Source organism: Cinclus cinclus, chromosome 8 (assembly GCF_963662255.1).
Source record: "Cinclus cinclus chromosome 8, bCinCin1.1, whole genome shotgun sequence".
NCBI lineage: Eukaryota > Metazoa > Chordata > Aves > Passeriformes > Cinclidae > Cinclus > Cinclus cinclus.
Genome location: NC_085053.1, coordinates 12,418,934 through 12,444,946, shown reverse-complemented (window position 1 = coordinate 12,444,946; position 26,013 = coordinate 12,418,934). Strand labels below are relative to the sequence as shown.

Genomic DNA, 26,013 nt, shown 5'->3' with positions numbered 1-26,013 from the left:
AACATCACTGCAGTGTAAGGACATGACCCCAGATATTGGAACACTGATTTTTTTTTTCCCTTGGAGTGTAATAAACAGTATTTTTAGCTTCAGTTGTGCTTAGGATTAAAGAAAAAAAAAAAACCAAAAACAAAACAAAACAAACCAGAACAATGACCCTGTCAATATTGCAACAAGGAGCTACTACAGGAACTTAAAAGTCCTGAGAATAGTTTATAGTGCTTTAGTTAAATGATAGCAGTGTGAAGCACCATGTAGCAGTACATTAATGACATGGGATATATTAATTTCTGTAGTGACTGGAAGGGAAAATGGTCATGAAATGGAATCAGCAGCTTTAATTTTTTATATTTCTAACTGTAAATTGACCATAGAAAAGGTCTGAATAAAGTCTTCTTGCTCATGTCAAAAGCCATTTATATTAGGTATTAAACCTTACTGATGTCTACTTTTTGTTTTTGAAATGTATTAATACTATTTTACTTTCTGCTTTGAAAAGCTGGTTTCCTAGTTATTCTGACTCATGGCAACAGTGGAAATCCAACTTTACAGATGGATGAGAAAAACAGGAGCAATTAAAATGAAAAATTTGGGGTATTTTCTAAAATAGCTTGCATCAAATTTAGAGTGTTTCATCCTTAGTTATATCCCCAAATAAAAACAATACTAGTAGAAGATTTATATTTGCCTCAAGTTAGAATATTATGGTTCATCTCTTATTTGTAAGTATTTGCCTGTACTAACTGATGACCAACATCCCTTAAACAGACCTTACTCACAAAGAACCTGGCAAATGTTACCATCAGTGCTGCAAACTTTAAGCAACTGTTTCTCAAACCCTGTGCAGAAGCACCGAGTTGACACACAGTCGGTGGCTGGGATCCTTGCCACAATGTCAAGTATCAGTTTCCAGATCAACCAGGAATTAAAAGTTGCTTCAATGGGTATGTGCTGGAAAGCAACACACACTCACACACACGCGAATCTACACGTGCATACATACACATACACACACATCCATGGGGAGGCCACTGGTCAAATACTGAGGGAACGTCAGAGCTGACTCCTGCAATGAGCACAAAGCTACACACACCTGCCTCGTTTCCCACTGACACTTTGAAGGCAGCCCTAGGCTCATCCAAAGGGCTGCAGAGGGCTGTGATTACCAGCCCAGGTCAGGTAAGACACTCCCACAGGCGTGTGCTGGAGAGAACTTGGCCCCAGCACAGAAACATGTGCTTTCTCCTGCTTAAGACTAGAACAATATGTACTCCAAACTAAGTCAGAGTTACTTGAGTGAGATTAAATGGTGACTCTTTCTCTCCCCTGCCCTCTACAACCTATACAACAGCTCTGATCCAGGTATTAAACACCTGGTTTTTATCCCAGAACTGTCCATTACTCTCTGTAAAAGAGAGGAGACAGAGAAAAAAGGGTGGATTGTCTTGTAGCCCACTTTACTGTGTAAGAGCCAAACTGACTTCGCGTGAGGTACCTATAAATACCAATTCTGACACCAAAAGACACACATGGATCTTGAGAAACATGCAGAGATCAGACATACATACAACTCACCCTTCTGCTTCACCTCACCAAAGAATACGGCCATGTGTGATTCTACTGATCTGCACTGGGTTAAAACACAGAGCAGTACCACTACCAGTCAGAAGAAATCCCTACCCTTACTTCTTAGCACCCAGCAAAGGATTATCCCACACACTCTGAAATGGGGAAAAAGTAATCCAAACCCTTTATGGACACCTTGCCCTCTTCTTAGCATTGTCTTGGCTTTCAAGGCTCAGAAGCCACCACACTTCATCAGAACTAAACCAAATGAATCATTCTCACAGTAACTTACAGAAGTTACTGTAAGTAACTGAGTTTCTTGCATGCAGAAAATCAGCCAGTTTTGGGTCTTATCTTCTGCCCATTTCTCCCTCCTCCCCCTCACAATGCCAGCAATTTGCTCTCAAAAATACAGTGATATTAAATAATATAATACTTACAGCCAGATACATAGCTGCATATATGCTTAGTGCTGCTTCTTTGGATGGGAAAGTCTTTCTGGCTTTCATGATAAGGTCTGGATTTCCAGTACAGGCATGTACGCTACTGATGAACTGTGTATACTGTTTACATCCAAGTGCTGTATAGTTGGGTTTACAAAGTGCAAGAAAATGGGGTGCAAGATTCCCTGTTACTACTTGTCCAGCATTTACAAAGATGTCCGTAGCAAACAGTCCAAATGCGTAAATTCCTAAAGAGGGAAACAAAGAGTTACATTTCCTGACAATTTATAGTATTTATCACAGCAATACACCAGCTTCTTCCACTCCAGAACATGAAAATCCTCCTAGGTATTGTACCCCAAAGACCATGGCTTATGTTGGAGATGGTATTTTCCTACAAAACTGCAGCAGCAATACTGCAGTGTACCCACACACCTGATGTCTCTCCCATCTTTCATAGGAACACTCACCCCTTGTGCAAGTAGCCTGCCTTCCCAGGCCCCACAGCCATCCATGCATATCCCCCGTTTGGGGTAGCTGGCTCTACTGGCACCTAACTTTTGCTCATGTTCACTAAATAGAAGTGACAGAGGGAAATTCTTCACCCAATAAAACTCCTTGAAAACCAAGGTCAGACTCTGATGGAGAATTAACTTGGAAAGTCATAGCACAGACTGGAAAAACTTTTTCCCCCCTTGCAGTTGTAAAGAATCTAAAGTACTGAATAATTCAATATTGCCATGCACCAGTTGTCTTCATCTGCCTGCTACTGGGTAAATCTCTATGCATGGCATATTAATCACAGTATCAACACAGTGAGCTAAAGATTTATATATTTGAGGAACTACTTATGCTAAAGAGTTTTTTTAATCAGACATATCAGCAAAACATTAAGCACATGTACTCATTCATTAGAATGTAAATGCATGTACTGATTACTTAAAAGAAAAATTTCTGCTATTCTGAGGTTCCTCTCTATCCTTTCATAAATACAAAATGAGCCCTGGAAGAACATGCAAACACAGCAGACTGACCAGCAGGCAAAGCCAGTGGGTGCTTTTTCCAATTCCACCTGAGCTATAGATCCCCCCTATACTTCCGTGGGCAGATCACCTTACCTTTCCCATACTCCAATTCACTGTGAATATAGGGTGAGTTCTGGAAAATCCCAGTTTCATGGGGCACTAGAAGGACTTTAATGGATCAACATCACAGCAGATATAATTCCACAGAAACATACATTTATAAAGTCAGGGTTTTACTTAGCAAACCTAGAGGACCAAGGGTGATTTCTGAGATCCTGGTTGGTCAGCAATGTCACATGAACATCAATTCCTGCCAAGATGCTAGACTCTGGTGAGCAGAACATTGTGCCTGGCCCTGTCACTTCACAGAAGGGCCTTCCAGCCAGTCCCTAGGGTATGCACTGCACAACACAGCTGGACACATCACTCTGGGGGAGCAGAATGGGTAATGATGCCTCATCTGCTGGCACAGCAGAGAGGCCTTTGTTCACTCCTGCCACCCCTCCCAAACGTTTTTGCTTCTGTGAGGAAGGAAGGGACCACTTACTGGGAAGAAAACTCAGGCACTGATTACACAGAGAGGAACTGCAATGGGATGCAATCATCACCACCCATCACCTCCAGACCTACACAAGACAGTCTCCTTATCGGGAGCAATCGCATTCTGGGAAGGCAGGCACAGTTGCAAATACACTGCAAAAACAGGCACAGCTGCAATGCCCTCCCTCCCCCTGAGACTGGGGCACACAACAGGATTAGCTGCCCCAAGGCTTCATTCCTCCAGCTGTTTCTTTTACATACAACCATGAGAGAGAAGCAAACAGCAGAACAAGACCAGCTCTACATGTATTAAAAAGCAGCATCTGGAAACATTCAATACACATTTTGAGTGGTGAGATTTCTCCCTCCAAATACATTTAGAACAAATAAGTAAGAAAGATGACAAATATCTACTAAAAGATGACACATATATACCAAAGCCAATGGGGGAGTTTCAGCCAAAACCATTGTAGAGCTTTGTACAGTTTTCTGCTAGAGACTGTAATACCATACCCAGGCTAAGAAAGCAGCTAAATTGGCTTGGCTTCAAACACATATCTCTATCCCAATGTCTTCAGCTTTGGTGTATGTATGTTCACTATCTATATCACTATAGATATGGCACAAGGGTATCACCTTTCTCCACTCCAGGCCTGCTGATTGTTTCCCCCCCTAATGGTCGCAGTTTTTTCTACTCTTACTGCTGTTTCTGCAACTGTTTTTCAGTCCAAACTTCCAAAAAGCTTTATTTGCTGCCTAAAAGGAAAACTGCACCTGACTTAAGATTACATATGAAATGCTATATGATTATCTGAGTATTTTCCCCAGGTAAAAATTAAAACATAATTGATCACTCTCACCATTCAGAAAATGAAAGCAGTAATTTTGCTCATACCAAGGAATCTGATGGTCCTGCGCACCAGTGGATTTATGTAACAACAGTCTCCAGTTAATATTGTTTTCTCTTGGTTTTCAAAATCCTTTGTAGCTAACTGTAGACAAAAGACTGCAGTTTCTCCAACGATAATCTTAAGGGAGGAGAAAAAAGGGGAGAGAAATGGTGCATCAGATTACAGCAAGTAAAATACACTAATATTACAGAGACATCTCATCTTAAAGAAACAAGACCAAACCAGCACAAAAGACAGCATAAGTGAATCAAGTTCTGTACATTAATCTTCTTATAAGGGAAATATGCCTTATGGCTTGCTTTACTTTATTTGCCTTAAAAGAGAATAAATTATTACAACCAGGATTTGTAGTCGACATAGCACAACCTAGTTTTCAGGATGAGGGGAAAGAAAAAGGAATCTGTTAGCTCAAGAACGACAGATCACATAATGCACAAAATCTGGACCAAAGTAAAGGACTAATCCTGGAAGATGCTGAACATTTTAGTTCCCACATGGCATTCACTGACACTCAGGACTTGGCAGGGCTGAGTTTTACATTTTGGACTATAGTAGAGAGAAAGAAGGAAAAAAAAAATCAAACACAGGTCCTGTTCACATCAGAGGTTTGGTTTGCTGGGAGGCACATAACAGGGTTTGATTCACATTTTGCTAGCTAAATTTATCAAGTCTGGCTTTAGTTCTGTTCCTCATGCTTGAACAAAGTGTCACAACTGATATTTTAATATTAAGAATGGCCTGCTTCACATTCACTTTACCAAAGTAAAGTTCTCATGTCTATATATCAGTCACATTACAGTTGGCAAAAAAACATAAAAATTACCAAATGAGAAAAAAAAAATTAAATGTATTATATTTACCTGTACAACAAAGCATGACCTTTAATTTATTCACTACAGTTATGGATTGAGACTCGAGAGCCAAGGCCAAGACCTTAAGCAGGTATCTGTCTAAAGCTACGACACTGAAGCTTTATGGCAGGGATAATTGAAAAGCAGAGCAGAAGGGTCAAATACTGACTTCTGGATTCGAACCTTGATACACTGTGGAACTTACAGGCAAGGCACTTCCAATCCTCCACATGAAAAACTTTAAGCTTATTGACAGGTACATCACACTTCGATCAATAAGAATGAAGACTACCAAAGTGAAACCTTAATACTCCACAAATACAAGCAATAAGACCATCAAATCTAATTAATTGCTGAGGTTTTTCTAAACCTTTGCCCTAACAGAAAAATATAAATCTTTTAATATATCACAATAGGTCTGAACAGTTCTACAAAATAATTAATCTGTGGGCACTGGCTCACATGCACATTTTGTTGTCAACAGGAAAGATGCAATTAATGACCTTCCTTAGTTGTTTGTAGATTATGCAGATACCCTTGGGAGAGTAAAATGTGGAAGAAAGTGCTACTTATAAATAATGCGGCACAAGTAATAAAAACAACTCTGGAAGCAAGTATGTAAAAAGCAAAATTTAATTTGTCACCAAAACAATCATTATCTTTTACTTTAGACTGGCTTCAGATCCTAGTGAAATTCTTAGATAAAAGAGAAGTTTCAATATCTGAGCTAACAAATATCCTCTCTCTATTCTGATGCAAGCAAATTTTCAGCCCAGTGAAGTAGAATTTCTTCATCCATAATTAGCAAATGATCAATATGAAAAATAATTCAATCTTAGATTCAAGATCCCTCAAATTATGAAAAGGAGAAATCAACCCAGTGATCCCTATAGCTCTCATGTAAAAACATACCAAAAATATCAGTTTTGACATGATTCATAAAGGTGAGAACAGAAATGCTAATACTTTTACTGTGAGTCACAGTAATGCTTTTCTCTCCTCTCAAGGACTAGGCAACCTGAATAGAGTCAGATTCTGCTTTTAATTCTTTCTGCTAAACTCGACAGATTTCACGGATTTTGAAATTCCAGGAAAGAGCAGAATTCTGCACAAAGGAAGCATCTGTGAGATACAGTGCTCAACCTTTTGCAAGTACAGCAAGAGTGCCAGCAAGCTCAACTCTCCAGCTCTGAGCAGAGACTGAATCTGCTGATCTAAGAATAAAGGTTGTCTTCTTGGGAAGCTGGGGTTTACTAAAGAGAGAACTGCTTGTCGAGTTATAGGAAAGGAGATCCTCACTTCCAGCAATCTGTCTTCATCGGCTGCATCTAGATCTTTGCTGCTGCCAGCAGTTTTTCCTCATTACATTTCCTGTCTTTGATGGTGATTTCTATGAAGAAAACCCTCTGTTCCAAGAACAGCAGCATTCAAGTTCTTAGATGAACAAGAATACTCTGAAGGTGAGCACGTAGGTGCAAGGGTCAGAAGGATGTGGAATTCAGCTAAAGACAAAAGTTCTGCTACAGAAGGCCTAGTGCTCTGCTGTCAGAAGTAATAAGAGTCATTGAGCACACAAGGCATTCATCTCTGTGCTTCCACGGATTCGCTTAGATAGATTCCTTCTAGAATTTGGCAATAAATGCAGGTTCTTTATTTTTCTGTACAGGCAGCTCAGCTAAAGCTCTTCTCCTTCCTTCAGCACAAGCACTGCTCATCTCAATAATCAGCCTATTGATGTTTCAGAAATGTAAGAAAAATCCTTTTCCATCTCAATAAAACACAGGAGAAATTCTGCTTCCCAGTGCAATTCCTTCCCCTTCTTCTCTCCAGCATCATTGGCAATAATCAGCTCTACAGAGCAGAGGAAAGGAGAGCAATATCCCTCCTACACTTTACAGCAATTTGCATGCCTGGTATATTGCTGGAAGGAGCTGGCACAGGAACCACCATTACCCCTTTCACTTCATATGCGAGTTGTAACCAGCCAACAAATGACATTTAATTTAACAGAATTATTTGTGTACTTCTTCTCTAAGTCTTGGGGCAAGAAGTTTTTTGGAATATTCCAAAATTCTCAGTGAAAGATTGCAATGGAGAATCTGAATGTTCTGACAACATAAACTCCTGGACAAAAGTACACAAGTTCAGGTACAGAAAGAAATATGATTGCAATAAAAAAGAGAGGATATTAGAAGCATCTATTACCTTATTCTAACAGGGTAATACTCTGTAGATCACTGTACAAATTTCCCAAAGGTATGTACTAAAATTCTTAGCTCACAGACACTTTAACAGTTGTTAAAAGCAGGTGAAGTCATCCTTCCCCAAGGCCATCCTTCCATTTTGACATATAGCTACAGCATACAAAGTATAAGGGGAAGAACAATTTTCATCTGAAGTCTAACAGTACAAAGCTCAGGCTCTCCAATATTCTGAAGAACATGTCTAAACAAGTTGCAGAGTCCTTAGACAAAAACATAGTGTACATAAGTGTTGCAACAGGAGCAAGACAAGAATGATCATTTTTTCTCACAGAAGCACAAAAATATTAACCCAGCAAAAATTATATTACAGGAGTTCTTGGAACCATCTCCATGGCAATCATGTCCTGTCTGTGATGTGACAATCCATTTGACAACCAGGAACAGAATTTGAGAGGGATGAAATCTAAAATTACTATTTCTTCTTGTTTCACCTCTTAACTCCACACTATTATATTAGCTGATTGATTTGCATGGTGCGGTTATATACTAGTAACATTTTTTGCATTTATTGCCAACCACTAATACCTGTCCCTTTCCTTGTTTTCGTCTCAGGATTCTTATAGCATTTTGTATACATTCTCTACACTGACTCCTTTCTCCCAAGTAAATCCATTTTTTTCTGTATTAGTCATTTTTTCTGAATCCAGGCAAGCTGTGCCTAGTTTTAGCACTGCATGTCAATTTAAAAATCTAATTTGTCCTTCCATCCAGTATATTCTTAACTTGGTTCTAAATTCTGCGTTCTTTTCAACTCGAAATGTCAAGCCTGACTCATTCCAAATATTAGAGCTAGAGCAGCTCTGACATTGTTGATTTTCCAGTAAACTGACTCCATAAACAAACTTCCCCTAGTGTCTCCCATGGTTTATAACAGTCAGTACCTATATAAATAAATAAATAAATAACCTTAAATCTGCACTCTAAGATACTGACGAGGTTTACTTTATGACCTACATTCTCATATTTTTCATGCAACCCCCTATAAAGCCCCAGAACTCAAGTGAGACTTATATATTCACTTGCATGACAAGATATCTGAGGGCACATGAATATGGTTAAAAAGGATAAATCTTGAAATGCAAGGTTGATAATCTCAATTTGGGATTAGGAAATAAATTTGTGTATACAGTCACAGACCTTTCCAGCTAACACCTACTTTAGGCTACAGAAATGTTCAAGAAATATTTCATACAGGCCAGGGAATGTCATAGAATACACTATTCCCTCTCTGCCAATTCTCAAGGTTATGCTGTAACTACAGCAACCACTGAGATAGATGAGTAACACTGAGAAGTGGTTACTGCATTAAGAAGACCACTGAATATTCATCCATATGCTCAACTTGTCAAGGAGTTAAGAATATTTTACAATACTGTGCACTGTAGTTTCCCTTCTGACTGTTTCATTCATTGTGTTTCTCCCATTTAGGCATGACTTGAACAGTGACCAAGTCTTCTATGAGACTATCTTCAAGAAACAGCCTTGGGGGAATGAGCATCTCAGGCAGTCCTTAGCTCTGCTCTTCTCTCTAGAATGAACTTCCTCATTCTTCCTTATCAGGCAAGAAGGGAAGGTAAGAAATGGAGCTAAAAACCTTGGGAATTGTTTACCTATTTCTAGGAAAATTCTTATCAATTGTACTGCATGGCCTCCCTATTCATTTCACTTCTGAGTTCCCACTTTGTGGCGCAGATCTCTTCTAAAAATACGGCTTCTATCTGCTTTGTTATTCCTGCTCTTTACCTTGTCTTTTTAGCTTTTGAAACTATGGGCTATTCCTGGCCTACTTCCTCTCTAAAAATGCCATCCATGTACCAATGAACATAGTGGCCTCAGAGTTTGGGAAATCTAGGAGCATAAACCTTTGCCTTTAGTGATGCTGAATGTAAAGCTCCACTCTCCACTTGAAGCTAAAATTGTTGAGTGAGGTGACAGCCCTGGCAGGAAAAGCAGCAACAGTATTTCCAGCAGTAGCAATTTCAAGCCCATTATGCAGAGCTTTCCCTTGAGGCCATTTTCTTCGTGTTTTTCTTGTTCTCATTGCTTCTTGCTTGCTTAAACTGACAGCAAATGCCCGGGTCAATTTTCAGAGAAGTACATTTTCTAAAGTAACAAATGACCAGTAATTTTGCAGAAAATGAAAAAATAAATTCTAGATAAATCTGCGTGGTATTGATTAACTACAAATATCCTCTCCTGCATTCAGCATGAGGATATAGGACCATACTGCATAGCAGCTTCTAAAGGTCTACAGAAAAGATGTGAAAAAGAAAGCTGTTTTTCTAAAAAAATATTTTGAAAAAAAAATAGTTAGCCTGAGCCTGTAAATTTTAAAGATATGTGCTCCCCATTTTTTTTTTAGGAAAATACTAAAAAGTAATATATTTAGTCATGTCCACTTACAAAAGAAAAATTACATAAAAGTAAAAGATTACATATCTAATAATGACCTGCTTTACTCACTTCTCTGCAGAGCAGAGTAAGGCTAAGTGCAGCTAAACAGTAATGTTACTTTTGACTTTATTTTCCTTTTTAGCACATTGTAGACATACTCAATGTTACGATAAAGGCTGCTCTCTTTAGGAAGACTTCACTGGTATTTGAAAGCAAGAGGCAAACAATAACCAGTCATTTATAAGCAGGAAACCAGAAATGAACCACATGAGAGCATAATCACAGAAACATAGATAACTTTTCTTCATTCACTGACTCACCTTCATTCATTACCACACAACAGGAAAAAAAAAGGAATATTTTGAAGTACAGAGTCTCTTAAGAGCTTCCTTTCTTCCTTAACTGAGCAAGTGATCATGTGTGCAAATGGCATCTCCTCTGGAGCCCATCTGTGGTGTCCACTGGGCAAAGCCTCTGCAGAGCAGCACCAGGGTTGGAATCGCACAATGCCAAAGCAAAGGCTGCTTATGTAAAAGGTCATTTAGAAAAAGTTACCAGGAGAAGGCCTTGTGCCATCACCAGAGGGCCACAACTGGTGGCACATGAGATCCAGGCCTGGCATGACACTCCATGGATGCTCCAGGACTGAGGCAAGGCACTGGGCACACAACCCAGGGGGGTGCTTGCCATTTGCCACCTGCTCGTGTCTGCTTCTGTGAGTCTTTCGTACTGTGAGATGAGGAACATGCAGCTGCTCTGCACTGCAGCTCTCCAGGCAATTAGAAATGGCCAGGACGTGAGGAAAACACTCTCAGGAACACCAGTGTGGCAGTCTGGGGGCCAACTAAGTGTCTGGCACCTGGCTCTAAAACTAAATGCCAGAACAGTTTTACAATACTGACATGAGTATTCTTGCTAAACACATTGCAAGAGGTAGTAGATGAGAGACATTCTTGAGAATTCTTGCCCTTGCATCAAGCTCTTCTAATTTTAAAAAATAACATCAAAAAACTAGGGACAAAAATGTTAATTTAGAGAAAACCTCTGCATCTAAAAAATCCCTAGTAAATGGTGAAGGGAAAAGAGAAAAATTAATTCAAAACTGCCTCCTAAAATTCAAATTTCAAACTGTGAAGTTACTATAGACTCAAATACTCCAGATAAGGTTATCATAAGAAATTCTTACAGTTTTTAAATTGCTCTCATTTTCTTTTTACAAAAGCCAAGGATGCCATTATGCAAAGTTTCCAAACACCACACTTTACAAACACACCTCCCTGGGAAAACAAGCTGCAGTATGAGCAAATATCAACTGATTTTAGTCTCCTGATCTCTGATGAATACATGAAAAAGGCTGTTGTTAAATATAATTATTTCATTAAGGAGTTTGAAAAAAAGTTGACAAAAATTTTTCATTTTTTCTCAAGCACTTAACTTCAACCTTTAAAATACTGTGCTATTTGTGAAGGAAAAACAAAATGCTCAAAGCTCTGTGATTTACCTTCTCTATCAGAAGATGAATTTCATGTATGTTCATCTCTGCACTCAGCTGTATCAAGGAAGTCTTCCACTGGACTTCAAGTGACATGTGGAAAAGACTGTGGTTCTTTATGGCTTGGCCTTGGTGAACCCCTTTGTTTCTTCACTGGCCAAGAAAGCCGTACACTGTTCTGTCTGCTGAGGCAGATTGGTGTCCTAACCATTCTGTGCATATTGAAAATATGATTCCCTGATAAAAACAATGGCAATGCATCTGACACCCATACCAGTGATCATTTGCAACAGCAGTGTTACTCTGTCTTTTAAGCCTTAGGTGATCCACGCAACTGCGCTTTTCTACCCAGGATGAACATTCAATGGCAAAATTCAGCATAAGCGGTCTTTCATCCCTGTTTGAATAAAATCTGATCGCATAAAAGGCATCTCTTAAAGATTCTGGTCACAAAGTAGTGGTTTTACAGTCAGTATATGACTGTAGCCAACTGTTCTCAGAGGCTCAGTAGAAAATATCTGTATTTCTTGCTTTTCCCACTGTCTGACTTCTAGCTTCACTTCTACTCAAGGCCAGATACGTTTTGCAGATACATTATTCCTGAGGTCAGTTCAAGGAAAGCCACTTTCACTGAATTGCCACTGCCATCAAACAATGGAAAATGGAGGACCAAGCACTGGAATACAAGTATAAGTACCCTGTGTTTTAACAGAGCTCTGAAAAAACATGCTGTACCTAAGATTAATACCTGTATGATTCCATAAAAATTGTTTTCTGGATTTTTGTTACAAAATATGTATATCTACAAAACATACACACAACTGGTTAATTACTTATGTTTATTATTATCAACTAGCATTTGATTCATAACAATAAATTCAAATATACAGCTCAATAAAATAATTCTAAGCTTTTCATTAAAAGTGACCTACAAAATAAAATAGCTGTCTTTGGAATCATGTAAGTAGCTCCACTCCTACTAATAATGGCCTCTATAAGCACTTCTTTCTTTACCATTACCTTAGGCTACAGTACAGTTGCCAACAAATTAAATGCGTTAAGGTCATGAACCTTTTCTAATTGAAATGCAAGGTAGTTAACCCCACCCACTTCAACAGGAGCTGGATTAGTTGTGAAAACTACAGCACTCTAGGTTAACAGCAATACCTCATCCAAAGTCCGGAATAGGTTTTAGCTATGAATACTGTCTCAAGAAAATAATATAACAAACTAGGAAGACAATCCAGTTTTACAGGGAAGCAGTACCAAATATTTGAGAAAGAGGTTTAACAGGTCAGACAAATCAGAAAGATAAGCCAAAAAATGCAATGCCTATTCCTGAACATATTAACTTAGAAGTAATTTTTCTAATATACTTTATCTCTTTACATTGTAAGAATTACTGCCAAGAATTCAGACGTCATTAAAATTAGTTTAAAACACTTTAAAAAACCCATGCATAGAAGCATTTAGTCTAAAACTATGACTTATTCTGAGCTGTCTCACATTAGGGTTACTTGTTCATAATACATGCATTCAGCATAAAACTAGCAGTAGAACTACTCAGTAACAAGCCCTGAGAGTATTAACCCACACCTCTAGTGCCTCTGAAAGCCAGGAAACAAGTGACCAAATAAAAGCTTTCAAGGAGAGAAAGCAGAGATTGCACCTTGGACTGATGCTTGAGTAACACAGACAATGAGAACGACTCTAGAAGCTAACTTTTGAAACCTCACTGACCAGGCAGACTCATAACAATATTCCCAGAACTAGAGATGCTGGTCTGGGAGAAAGGATCCAAAAGAAAAGGTCAGAAGTGCCTCTTCTAGCCTCACCTCAAACAACTAGCAAGTCCAGATGCAAAACAATGTGTGACCATTCCCCCAGCATCTCCTCCCTGACTTGAAAGCTGTAATTTCACAGTGTGCAATTATTTCTCCTTAAGAAAGCTGTTATCACAGATGAAGATACTGAAGTGATGTTTATTAGAAGCAGAATCTTAATGAAGTCATACAAGTGGGGTAGAGGCCTATTCATGAGCACCAGAAGCTTTAATAATTACTTACCCCTGCTCTTAACAAAGCAATGAGAATGAATTAGCCAGCAAGCTTTTTCACAAAATACTGCACAGCAGTAGCATATTCCATTTATCTTTATTTGATAAATACACAAGTAGAAAGACCTTTTCAACAATGATACTGCATATTCTGTAAAACAAATATGGTGGATTTTCTTTATGGTGGGTTCTCTATGGTGGGTTTTCTGCAAATATGATTTGCACCACTTTTGTCACTCTTTCAACTCTGCTACACAATGTCTATTTTACTGCTCCTGCCACAAATCCAGATGGCTGCAGATGTGCAGCTGGCAACACTATGTTGACTGACCCTGTTTAGAAGTTTACACAATGCAGTGCTTGAATTAAGAGGAAGTCCCAAGTGCCCTCATTGGCAAAGCAGCCAATGAGCTGAAACAGGAGTAGCAAGAGTGGGAAATTTCAGCAAAAATTTCCTAGTACAGGAAATGCCTACAAGACAGAGGGGAGATTGTATACTTTGCTGTGAAGACAGCAGAGCATAAAAACAGCTCTTTAAGGCATGCAATGGTATTCTCAAAACTAATTGCAAAGTCCATTGGCCGAAGTGAGCCCAGCTACCCTTCTTCAATATGTGACTATTTCTCTTTCCACTCGTGAAATAGTGCAAAATGGTTTACCCTAGCAAGGATCATCTCCTCCACACAGATCTGTAGAATAATAGTGAATATGCTGCTAGCTTTAGCAAATATCTTGAAAAAAAAGCTCAAGTGGTGAGAGAAGTGTTTTAAGGATGAATGAGTCTATTTAAAATTTTTTAGATCTGGTGCAGCTCTGACACTGACGGTCTTCAAAGCAGACTTTATAATAGCTGGTTTTTTGTCTTCTCTGTGAAGACAATAAAGGATATTATATAAATACATTCCGTTATGTAAATGTACAACCACATGTTTTTCGCCATGGATGCAATCTCATTACTGGAGCAACTTAAATTACTACGAAGAGAAGTTCAAATGAATTGCACACATTCAGTGATAACAATTTTAGTATTCTGGTGTAAATGAATAAATTCTTTCAGTCATTATATTTTTGCTGTTGGTGTTCAATGTTAAAAGTACGTGTGAAATGAACTACGGATACAAGTCCACCACGCAAACATGACTTTTTCTGGCAACACATTGTGCATACACACCTGCATACATAAAGATACTTAGTTTTTTAAAGAAATAGTCCCTGCTTTATGATTACCATATACTCCTAATCACACAACAATCACACTCAATTCAGAAACTAAAGAAATATTGAATGAAACTGCAGGACCAACTATTAAAATGAATGTGGTTCCAGGAAAAGGTTCTGTCGGCGCCACATTCATTCACACACAGCACTCCACCTCAGGAAAGCCTTGGGATTTCAAACAGCACTGAAGCATTTGATTAAACTCCATTAATACCAAAATAATACATTAACAATACCAAAATAACAAATTAACAATCTCACTCTGGTATAACTGCTCATGCACAAACCTCCTAGTGCTTTACAGAGCAGCCTAATTTCACAGCTACCATTTGACAGCTAGGCATTAATGACTATACGTCCATCCTGCTTGAGTGGTCAGATCCCTTTACCAAGGCAAAGCTTGACAGAGCTCACAGCCCAGCTCTGTACATTCATTCTGCCAGCTGCAGATGACCCCTAGCCACTCACATGGCCCAAGGTCAATCTGCCTACAAATCTCATCAGCCTTTGCTAAATGCTCTGGAAAGAGTTCCCATGACCAACTGGAGCGCTGACTTCAGTCAAGCGTGAGCACTTGGCAAAGGGGCCCATCCCAGCAGCTGGAATGTCCCCACACCATTCACATGGAACACTGATGGCCTGCAGTCCAGTGCAGCACAAGCTCCCCAGTCTTCCCCTGGGCCTCTCAGATGCTCAGACTCACATCTGTGCACTTTGAATGCATAATGGCAGTAGCCCCAGGCCTGGCCTCATGGCAGAGCCTTGACACAACCCAACAGGGCCAATGACACTCCTCACAGGAACAGGAAAAGCAGATCCTGAGCAGCAGAGAGGCTCTGGACATCAGGCTCAATCTATGTTAGTATGACCAAAGTACCGGTAGGTACGTGCTAAAGCTTGGGCATGTCCACACATCATTTTGCACAGAGCTGAACTCGTGCACAGACCTGCACTTGGTAGGTGAGACATCAACCAGGAGCTGTTGCACCCTGTGAGGTCCCCCTTCTCAGCAGAGCCCTGTTCTGTACAGCCTGTGCACCCACTTTGTAAAACCCAAAACACTAACATATCCTAGGCTAAGTCTAGATTAAAGCAGGTCAAGCTCAAATACTTCACCTCATGCTCCCCACAGGCTGCAAGTTCATGTCGTCGGTTACTGCAACTCAGCTGACCCGTGATTAAGAAATCTTTAAGCAGAATTAATTCAGCCATGTCTGAGCCCTAAATTGCTGCAGACAGGTCACAGAAATCCCTATTACCACCCAAAATAACTATACTAGGAGGCTGAGTTCCACTTACCGATTCTAATATTCAATACTTGACTTATAAAGTGCCAGACTATACATTGACCAAAGAAATCCTCATAATACGACTCAAAATTTGAACGATAAAAAACAAAACATATGACAGATCCTTTTTAGAGACAGCATGAAACCTATCAACGTAAAACAACAGGTGTTTCAATATGCTGTACAGAGAAAGAAAAAGATAAAATCTGAATAGCAAAATACTGTTAAGCTAACTTCTGTTCTTGCTAGCTGCCTTTTTCTAAATTATTATTTAGTCAACTAAAAACTCTGAATGCCTTCATACATACTCTTTAAACCGATATGGATCAGAGACAAGAAGTAGTAACAGCAGAGAAAGAAACATGGTATTTTTAAACACAACTATATTGCATTTATAACTGACTGTACATTAGCAAGTACATATAGTTAATGAAATTTTCATAAAAATATACAATGTATAATAATTAGACAATGGATATTTATGATATATTTACACAACACACACAGAACTATAGATATTTGTACGTTGTCCAGACTGGCAACCAGAAATGGAATCCACAACCCAAGTTTTCATATCATATAACCAGGAAGGTATTTAATGGTGCCTCATACACCAGGAAGTGGCATCCAGAATTAAGACTACATACGCTGACATTCAGTCAGTTTTAAATCTGTACTGAACAATTTTTTTACAATAATAGATTCTAAAAAGCCTTAATATATACAGGCATTTTTCTACTGCACATTTCTTAGCATTTTACATTGAAAATAAATATATTCTGATCCACAGGAAAATAGACGTGCTCTTAGCAAAGAGAGTTTGCCCATAAAAGATAGCAAGTGCTAGAACTTCTGCTTTCCTATCACTGTCCAACACCATGTTCATTGTACTATGTGCAAATACAAAGGACTTTGTTTTCAACAGACATTCCTCCTTAAAATGGTACATCTCATGTACAACTTTTGAGTGCAGAGATATGATATACCTACTTCAGCCAGACTTTTTACTTACAATCTATAAGGTTACTACATCTCTGCTAAATAAAAACCATGTATGATGAAAGCTGGGACATCATGCACTTCAGTGCATCAGAGAGATGCTGAAAGAGCATATAAAGCTTTTTAAACATCACTCTGCTTTTAGGGCTGAAAAACACAGCTAAAGCTACTTACAATTCTACTTTGGCTGTCATTCATTATACATCACATGGACACCCATCTCCCCAATCCTGCATGATGTGCAATGAGCAAGAATTGTTTAGCTGAAAAACTGATTATTACTTCAAGCCTACTATTTTAGATTACAGACAACGATACAAATTCCTTAATCGCACAGGATTATTTGGATTAACAATTTCTCACTTAAACATAAGTGCATCGTTTGTAGGACAAGCAAGCATTCAGCTGTTGCAAACAGAACCCTGCCTGCCTTGTTCACATCTGCTTGCCACTTTACTTCCAGAGAGCCCATCAAAGGATGAAGCATATGGCCTCGATATTGTTAGCGTTTGTAAATCACATGCATACTAAGCACAGCAGAAATACATTCAAGTGGAAGTACAAACATAACTTCTGCAGGCACCCTTCATGTAAACCATCACATCACAACACGAAGACACACAAATAAAGAATTCCCAAGAAAACACACAGTGGTTCTGAATATTTAATTGTTTCTCCAGGTTATAGCTCCGTTGGATTAGTGGTTTAATGCTGAGATAAAACCAGCATCAGACAATCAAATCATGTATTTGTCTTGCTATGTGTCCCAACAGGCCAGTACTGACATCTGGTACAAAAAGTCACTGCAGACCTAACAGCGTGATTTATTGTTTTTATTATTAAGTAAAGTTGCAAAACAATTATCCATTCGTAAAGGAAGAGCATGAAGTAAATTGTCCCTTAGCTTTAAGCTTCTCCTGCATTCCAGAAAAGGGCATGCCTCCTCCCAAAAAAGTGGCTTCCTGAAGTCCCCAGCACTTGCATATTTAAAAAAAAAAAAAAAAAAAAAAAAAAAAAAGCAAGTTTTATATCTTTCCTACAAACATGTGGGAATGGAAGAAGAAACCTATCAAGGAAAGAAGCTGCAGCTGTGCACACAGGTTGAAACAGAGCTATGATGACAGGGACCAAATTATCCCTGCAAGAAGAATATGATCACAGAGTAAACCAAGTATACGTGTAAAAGGAGCTGCCAGAAAAGTTTGAACAGCTGAAAAACAGGCCAGCAAGAGAAAGGCGCATAAAGCTAAAAAGCTTTAGCTTCTTGATATATAATGAATTTCAATAATCCTGGAATTATTTTCTCTGATTAGCTAATTAATTTCTCAAATAAAACCATTTCCATTTGATTTCAGAGGCTGCTTAGTCTAGCCAATTCATATGAGTCAGGATGTAAAACTTTAATCTTCTGTTGCTTTATCACTGTCTTACCAAAAACAGCATCATGAGACATTCAAATATCATAATAAAAGTTCACAGTTCCCAGAAAAAGAGCACTAGGATAGACTGCATACCGTGCTGGGCAATTCCTTAACTTTCTCAGTAAGTTGTACATAAAACTGAAAACTTGAATACCTTGCTATGCATCCTTGCGATTTTTTTGCCCTGTAACACAGCTGCTGGCAACTGTTCATCCTTGCATTATTTATCAGGCTCCCTTGATTCTTTTCTGGCAGAAATGACAAAACACTTTAATCTTCAGGAAGTACAGAGGTCACTTCTTCAAGTAGCAGACCAGGAGAAAAGTCTGTTCAATTCTGAGAATCATAGGGCGGCCTCAGTTGGAAGGGACACTTAAAGATCATCTAGTTCTCAGTCCTGCAACCAGGTTGCTCAAAGCCCCATCCAACCTGACCTTGAACAATTTTAGGGATGGGGAATCCACAGTTTTCCTGGGCAACCTGTTCCAGTGTCACACCACCCTCATAGTGAAGAATTTCTTTCTAATGTCCACTCTAAATCCACATCTTTTCAGTCTAAACCCCTGTCCTAAAAAGTCCCTCTCCAGCTTTCCTGTGGGCCCTCTTTAGGTAGGAGAAGGTGTTCCAAGGTCCTCCCAAAGCCTTCTCCTCTCCAGCTGAACAACTTCAGCTTCTCACCCTGTGTTCACTGAAGACATGCTCCAGCCCCTTGATCTCCTCTGGGATCCTTCTCTGGACTCAGTCTAGCAGATCCACATTATTCTTATGTTGGGGGCCTCAGAGCTAGATGCAGTACACTAAAGCTGTCTCACAGAAGTGCAAAACCCCTGTGCTTTAGGTCTTTCCAATACTACCAAGGTGTCCATAGAAGCCAAAGCGACTTGGTGCCAGCTATGAAGTAGAAAAATAACCAGTCTAAAGTAGATTGAATGAACACTTGTGAAGGTAGTAGCTTTTTCTGACTAAGGTGAGGAATGAAAAAACAGCTCAGGCATGAGGCACAGCAAATTCACAAAAAATATTTTCAGGACTTTAATTCTAGATTATGCTTTTCCTCACATTGTAACAGACAGATGAGTATTTTGACATCCCAAATACCACAGTCTAGAACCCTTTTTCATGTACAGCACTAAGTTACACACTAGTAGAATGGTTTCAGTGAACTACAGCTTCTAAAGCTTCTCTGACAGGAGCATTTTGAAAACTCAGCCTGATAAAATTTGATCAGTCCCTGATGCCATAGCACATAGAATCATAGATGTCAAAAGGAAAATAGATACTAGCAGGTTCAGAAAGGAAGACTGAGATGGGAGGTGTCCAGTCACATCAGCTAGATCTATGTGCTGGAATCAAGTGGTGCATCTCCTTCAGGTCTCTGCATATTCAACTGCTCAACACCTGGAGCTATTAAGACAGCAGCAAAGACAACGAAGAAGAAAGGAGACTTAGTAAGACTAAGTACAGATACTTAAAAAGGTAGCTCGTCTTTTTCAATTTTCACAGAATGATCTTGTTCTTTCTTAAGCATCAGGGTACAGTAGATTCAATACAAGAATAATGGTATTGCATCTTTCAATTACAGTCCTCCTTTTGCCAAGATTCAAAATTTCTTCCTCAACAGAAAAAGTTACTGACAAAAGCTAAGCTCAAGGCAGAATGTCTGGTTTTTGACATCTATCCCTTGTTTGGGATGTGCCAAATCTAAAGATTCCTCCAGTCCACTAAAAAAAAATTAAAAAATAAAAAAAAGAATGCAATCTAAATGGCAAATATTTTTTCAGTGATGACATTAGAAGTATCATCCTAAAAGAAATTAGTCTTTAATTGGTTTGCAGAGAAAATAAAAATATGCTAGGAACTCACCTAGGCAAATGGAAGTGTGTATTTTATGGATAAGTACTGTAATCATATATTTGTTACTAGGAAATAAAAACAAACAATATCTGCATATTAGAACTGTTTACATATCTTAATGCAAATGTGCCAGTATCTCCTCCTGGCTTTTATATGACAGTAAGCATACATCTTAGGTCCAATACATCACATTTTATACCAATTATTGTTTAAACAGTTTTGATATTTTAAGTAATCCATGTTAGCATGTGGAATCACTAAAAGAATACCTTGAGTGTACTTCACAGTATTTTAAAGAGGTCAAAATTATTAAAATCTACAGAAAGAAATAATGCGGAACTGATCACTCTATAGATTCTGAAAACACGAGACACTAGCCTCACTGTTCTAGAAATCATTTCTACTGGAAGTTAAAGGATTAGACTGACGTGTATTTCCCAAGCTACATCTGTCATAACAAGTTTTAAAAAGCAACCAGCCCACTGAGCAAGAACTGGCACTTAGGGAAATGGCTTAAATAGCACTGAGCCCTCAACTAGCAGTTCTATGCTTATTACATATCTGAAGAGACTCAAATCAGGAACCTTTTTCCTGTTCCCTTCACATTTGACTTCAAGATTAAAACACAACCAAAAAAAAACCCTCAAAAACCACCACAAAAAAAACAAACAAAAAAACCCCGAAAAAAAAACCACCAAAAACCAAAAAACCCACCAACCATGTATTGAGAATTCCTTAGTATACCAGAGAATTCAGGATATTAGTGCTATGGACAGCAAAAGATGTGAGCACAGAGCTAGCAGTACTCTTCCAAACCTGAGCTACAAAGGCAAAGGGGGAAAAGGGAGTTCACAGGGGCACTGCCTATGACGAAGTCTCAGTCTTCCCTCACTGAATATCATACTTAGGGCTTTTCCACTTTTCTGATTGCAATTTCCACCTCATCTACATTTTTAAAAAGATTTTACTGTTTGTGCGCCTAATGCTCCTTATGTAAACACATCTACTCATTCAAGTCATTACCTGTGCCTCAAAGTGTGACTTGGGAGACCTTCAACAAATGACAGTCTCACTGGAAGGGACCATATATTTTATTATATGTTAAGCTGCAGCTGTTTTCACCACTTTTTAAAAAACAGACTAAACAAATGCAACTGTTTGAGCCCTCAAAATTCTCCAGTGGAAGAACTCAAAGTACAGATTTGACATATACCAAACCGTGCCTAGACCCTTTAGAGATAATCCACAGAAAACCAATATTATAGTGTATCTTCATTTCATGGAACTTAGCTAAAAGCTAGAAAACCAGTTGGAAAAAGGGAAAAGAAGCAGCTCTTCTCAACCTACAGAAAAGTTGCTGGATTTCTCTATAGGTTTCCTACAATTGCTTCAATACCTGTGAATCATAGAATGGTTTGGTCAGAAGGGATCTTGAAGCTCATCTAGTTCCAGCCCACCCACCATGGGCAGGGACATCTTCCACAGAGCAGGCTGCTCAAAGTCCATCCAGCCTGGCCTTGAACACTGCCAGGGACAGGACATCCACAGCTTCTCCAGGCAACTCTGAAGCTGCAGAGACATCTTAGCAGACAATAGATTTGTCACAGCCAAATTGAGTAGCACAACCTGACTCCTTATTAGATCCTACACAACCTATGAGATATTTAAAATAGAATAGTGCAGCTGGGAGAGACCTACAATAAGTATCTAGTCCAGCTGCCCACAAAGTCAGGGCTGACCAAATATTTGGTAAATACACAGTAATTACTTGACCAAAGACTCTAGATATACAAATCCAGTAAGTCCGAAGTACAGAGCACAAAACATCTTTCCTTTAGTCACAGCTTCCTTTTGCCATATCAGAGCACTTGACTCAAAGATAAAAATTACAAAAAGCCCCAAAAAACCACCACCACCAAAAAACCAAAATCAAAACAAAAAAGCAGAAACCCAATAAAAACAACAAAACAAAACCAGCACACACACACACAAAAATCTAAACAAAAAAGCCAAAACCACATCAAAAAGTCAAGCATTCCAGTAGAGCAAGTAGCCTCTGCTTCTGCCCTGGGACTGCACTTCTCAGATCACACTCCTGAGCACCTGTGCCTTGCCAGCCAGCTGCATCTGTCCCTGGATGGCATGGGGTCATATGGGCTGAGGAAGCAGATTGACTCAGGAATGAAAGCCTGGCAGCAATGCTGCACCAGGGCTGTAGGAATGTACGAGCAGGAAGCAGCATTTTAAAGGCTTTCCAGAAAATTTCCAGGATGAACACAGTACATCCCTGTCAAATGACAGATTGCTACTTAGGTCTCAGCAGATGCAGGTTGCTGCCCTGTGAGCAGACACTCAGCTCAACCCCATGGTTTGACTCGGGACTGCTGCAGCATCTCTGATGTGGCACAGGGGCTTTGGATGAGCAGCTGTGTGGCAGCCTCACAGCAGACAGACTCACTGCTGATGCTCATCAAGACAGGACCTGCTACTGGTACTTTACTTTTTTTTAGTTCTCTACTAGCACACATGTAGAAAGGAAAATCATTAGAAAAACTATTTTTTTATTATTTTTGAGCAACTTCAAATTCAATGCAATGGAGCCATTCACTGAGTTATATTAAGATAGCCTGGCATATCTTGAAGCACTCTATGGCTCCAATTCAACAAGTCCCATCAGTTAAAAAAACCTCAGCTGCTATGAACACCAAAGCAAAGATCCTGTTGCTCTACCTCAAAACTCCAGAAAGAGCAATAACCCCATACACCAAACAAGCAGAAAGAAAAAAAAAAAAAAGGATTTAAAAAATAATAAATCATAGTATTTAATATCCCATGTTCAAGGAAAATACTCATTTTTAGGGGAAAAAAAGAGAAATTGCATTCACAGAAATCCATTTCCCTCACTAGCCTACAGCTGCATCTTTAAAGAACAAAATACACCTATATTACAGGATCCATTTTTATTTTCATTTACAGAAACAAAATTACACAGAATATGTCCAAAATGTCATAGACAAGAAACAAATGAAATAGAAAAGAGTCTCATCTCTGAAATCTACTACAACAGAAAACATTTAAGTTATTTCAGTGAAGAAATCTTACTTTGACCACTCCTCTCAATGAAAAGAACAAGCAAAGGCAATGTACATGTCCTGCACAACTGATTAAGTGCCACCCCAGGTAAACCCTAGGTCCAAGAGGATTACCCAAGGCAAGTCAGAACAAAATTCTATGCAAAACTTGAAAAATCCATCTATTTAATAAAGTTAATTATTAGACTTAATGCTGTTGAGTCCATAAGAGTCCCAGGAGCTGAATTTTTTTGTTTAATAAAATGAAATAAAAAATACTTTTAAAAAAAGTGAAACATAGGCACCTACAATGTGGTTTTCCATTCCCTGACATCCCAAAGCATGTCATATGCCCAAAAGACTGGTGACTGGAAGATGAAATACAGTTAAGTATCATTAAATTCTATTATTAGCTTTTCAGGAAGGGTAATTACAAGACTGCCAACCCAAAATGTCATGGAGATTTCTCTGACGTAATCATCTAGCACCCAGGAAATGAATGGAAACTACCAATCCATCTTGTTGACACATATTAGGAGAAAGAGATGCTCAACATGAATATCTGATATAATCTTTATAACTTCCTGAGGCAAACAAAAGAAATAGAATTAAAAGCAAAACAATCATATGCCAACAACAGAGAAACATTACCAAAAAAAAAAACCAACAAAAATTTTCTTTTTTAATCCCAGCTGCATTTAGGGGTTCAAAAGAACAAACAGGTAAATAAAGTGGTCAAGTAATTGATGTTCAAATCAAAAGAAACAAACAAAGACAAAATGCTACATAATAGGTTTTGCCAAATTAAGAGGTTCAATCCCTTGGGTGAAACAAAAAAATTTAAAAAGAGAAACAAGTCTCAATACTAAGGGTGATCCTGACCACAAGGTTTTATACATGATAGCATCTGAGACCTCATGATGCTACAAAAGCAGAAATTGTGTCTGGGTTTACTATAGTATTACCCTGATGAGGCTTTTTGTACTCCTACTTTGCTACATTTTCCTGAAAAAATAATTACTGTGATAAAAAATAATTTATATCTTAAAAGACCTCTTCTTATTATATTTTTTTATTATTCTACTGCTTACAGATAATTAAAATCAACCCTTCACAAGGACGTTCTGAATGTGTAGCTGTGCATACACCTGGTAAACCTACATATAATCCATCCCCAACATTCAAATGTTTCCCTCTAGGTCTTTCTTCCTCAGTATGGTCAGGGACCACTGAATGATGCTAATGCGCTCGTTATCTGACAATACAGAGTACTTTCAACAGCTTGAAAAGAAACTCGTTGCTTTTCCAAAAAGCTTTCTCTTGGCTGTTTTCCAAAAAAAAAAAAAAAAAAAACCCAAAAATCGATTAAATAAATCGCTTTTTAGAAACACCTGTTAAAAACTGATTGATGGAAGATCATATTCAATTAGAGACAGGTTTCGTTTGCACACACACCAGTAACTGTGACACAGGGAGACAACTAAATCGAGTAAAACTGTTCCCTGCTCTTCGCACGTACCAGTTGACTTTTAGAAAACAAAACCGACACAGGGGCTTTCTAATTAGTAGCAGGTGAGACATCAGTTAAGCGGTTGCTAAAAGTCGGTTTTTCCTCAGGTTGCCCATCTATCTGCAAGCGACGCGCGTTTCGAAAGAGAAAAGATGATTTTTTACCAAAAGGAGTCGCACGGGGTTGGAAATACAGGCACTGGCAGTTACATAAACCGGTGCTAAAAATAAACTTGAGAGGCGCGGTGGGCACGGTGGGGCAGGAGCTGGGGCCGGCAGCGCTGCCCGCCGGCGCCCCGGGGCCGGGCCGCAGTCCCGGCAGCACCGCAGGGTCCCCGCCCGGCCCGGCCCGGCCCGGCCCGGCCCGCAGCCGCCCGCCGGCGGCACCGCCCCGGCCCGGGACCCGCAGCACCGCCCCGACCCGGCCCGGCCCGGCCCGCTCCAGCCCAACGAGTCACCGGAGAGCGGGCACGGCGGGCCCTGCTTACCACCAGCACGGGCACGCCTGCGGTCAGCGAGTAGAGGAGCACCGGCGGCACGGCGCTGCGGTCCTCCGGGCCCGGGTAGGGCTTTCGGTACGCGCCCTCGTAGCAGAAGAAGCCTTGCACGTTGACGGTGAAGGTGTCCGTGTACTCGAAGTAATAAGCCAGCATCACGGTCCCTGCCATGATCACCATCTGGAAGTAAAGCATGCTGGTGAGCGGAGAGGGCACTCGCATGTACGTGGGCTCCGGCGGCCGCGCCTGTGCCCGGCGGCGCGCTCCGCCCGCTCCCCGGCTGCATCCACCGCGGGCGGGGGCGGCTCAGCGGCGGCCGGCAGCGCGGTCAGCCCGGCGGGCAGAGCGGCCAGGGCAGGGCAGCGAGGGCCCGGCCCGCCGCTCCGGCAGCGGCTCCAGCGCGGGCAGCGGCTCGTGCGGCGGGCGGAGCGCGGGGAGGCGAAGCAGGGCCGGCCCCGCCCCGCCCCGCCCCGCCCCGCCCGGGGAGCAGCGGCCGCGCCGGACCCGGCCGGGAAGGGAATTGCGCGACCCCCGGACGGCTCCCGGCACAGCCCCGGGGCTGTGACTGTGATTAGTAAAGGAACCGTCCGCGCCTTGCCCCCGCCACCGTGGG

The 26,013-nt window shown here is 40.1% G+C and overlaps 1 protein-coding gene across 1 annotated transcript in view; it reads right to left on the bottom strand.

Annotated features, from left to right (window-relative positions):
• Positions 1-25,622, bottom strand: part of PLPPR5 (phospholipid phosphatase related 5) — a 41,749-nt gene extending 16,127 nt beyond the window's left edge. The window contains exons 1-3 of the mRNA XM_062497243.1: positions 25,392-25,622; positions 4,470-4,602; positions 2,007-2,257 (exon numbers count right to left, since the gene is read on the bottom strand). Of these exons, the coding sequence (XP_062353227.1) occupies positions 2,007-2,257; positions 4,470-4,602; positions 25,392-25,622 (615 nt within the window). The remainder of the gene's footprint in view (positions 1-2,006; positions 2,258-4,469; positions 4,603-25,391) is intronic.
• Positions 25,623-26,013: the final 391 nt, after the last annotated feature.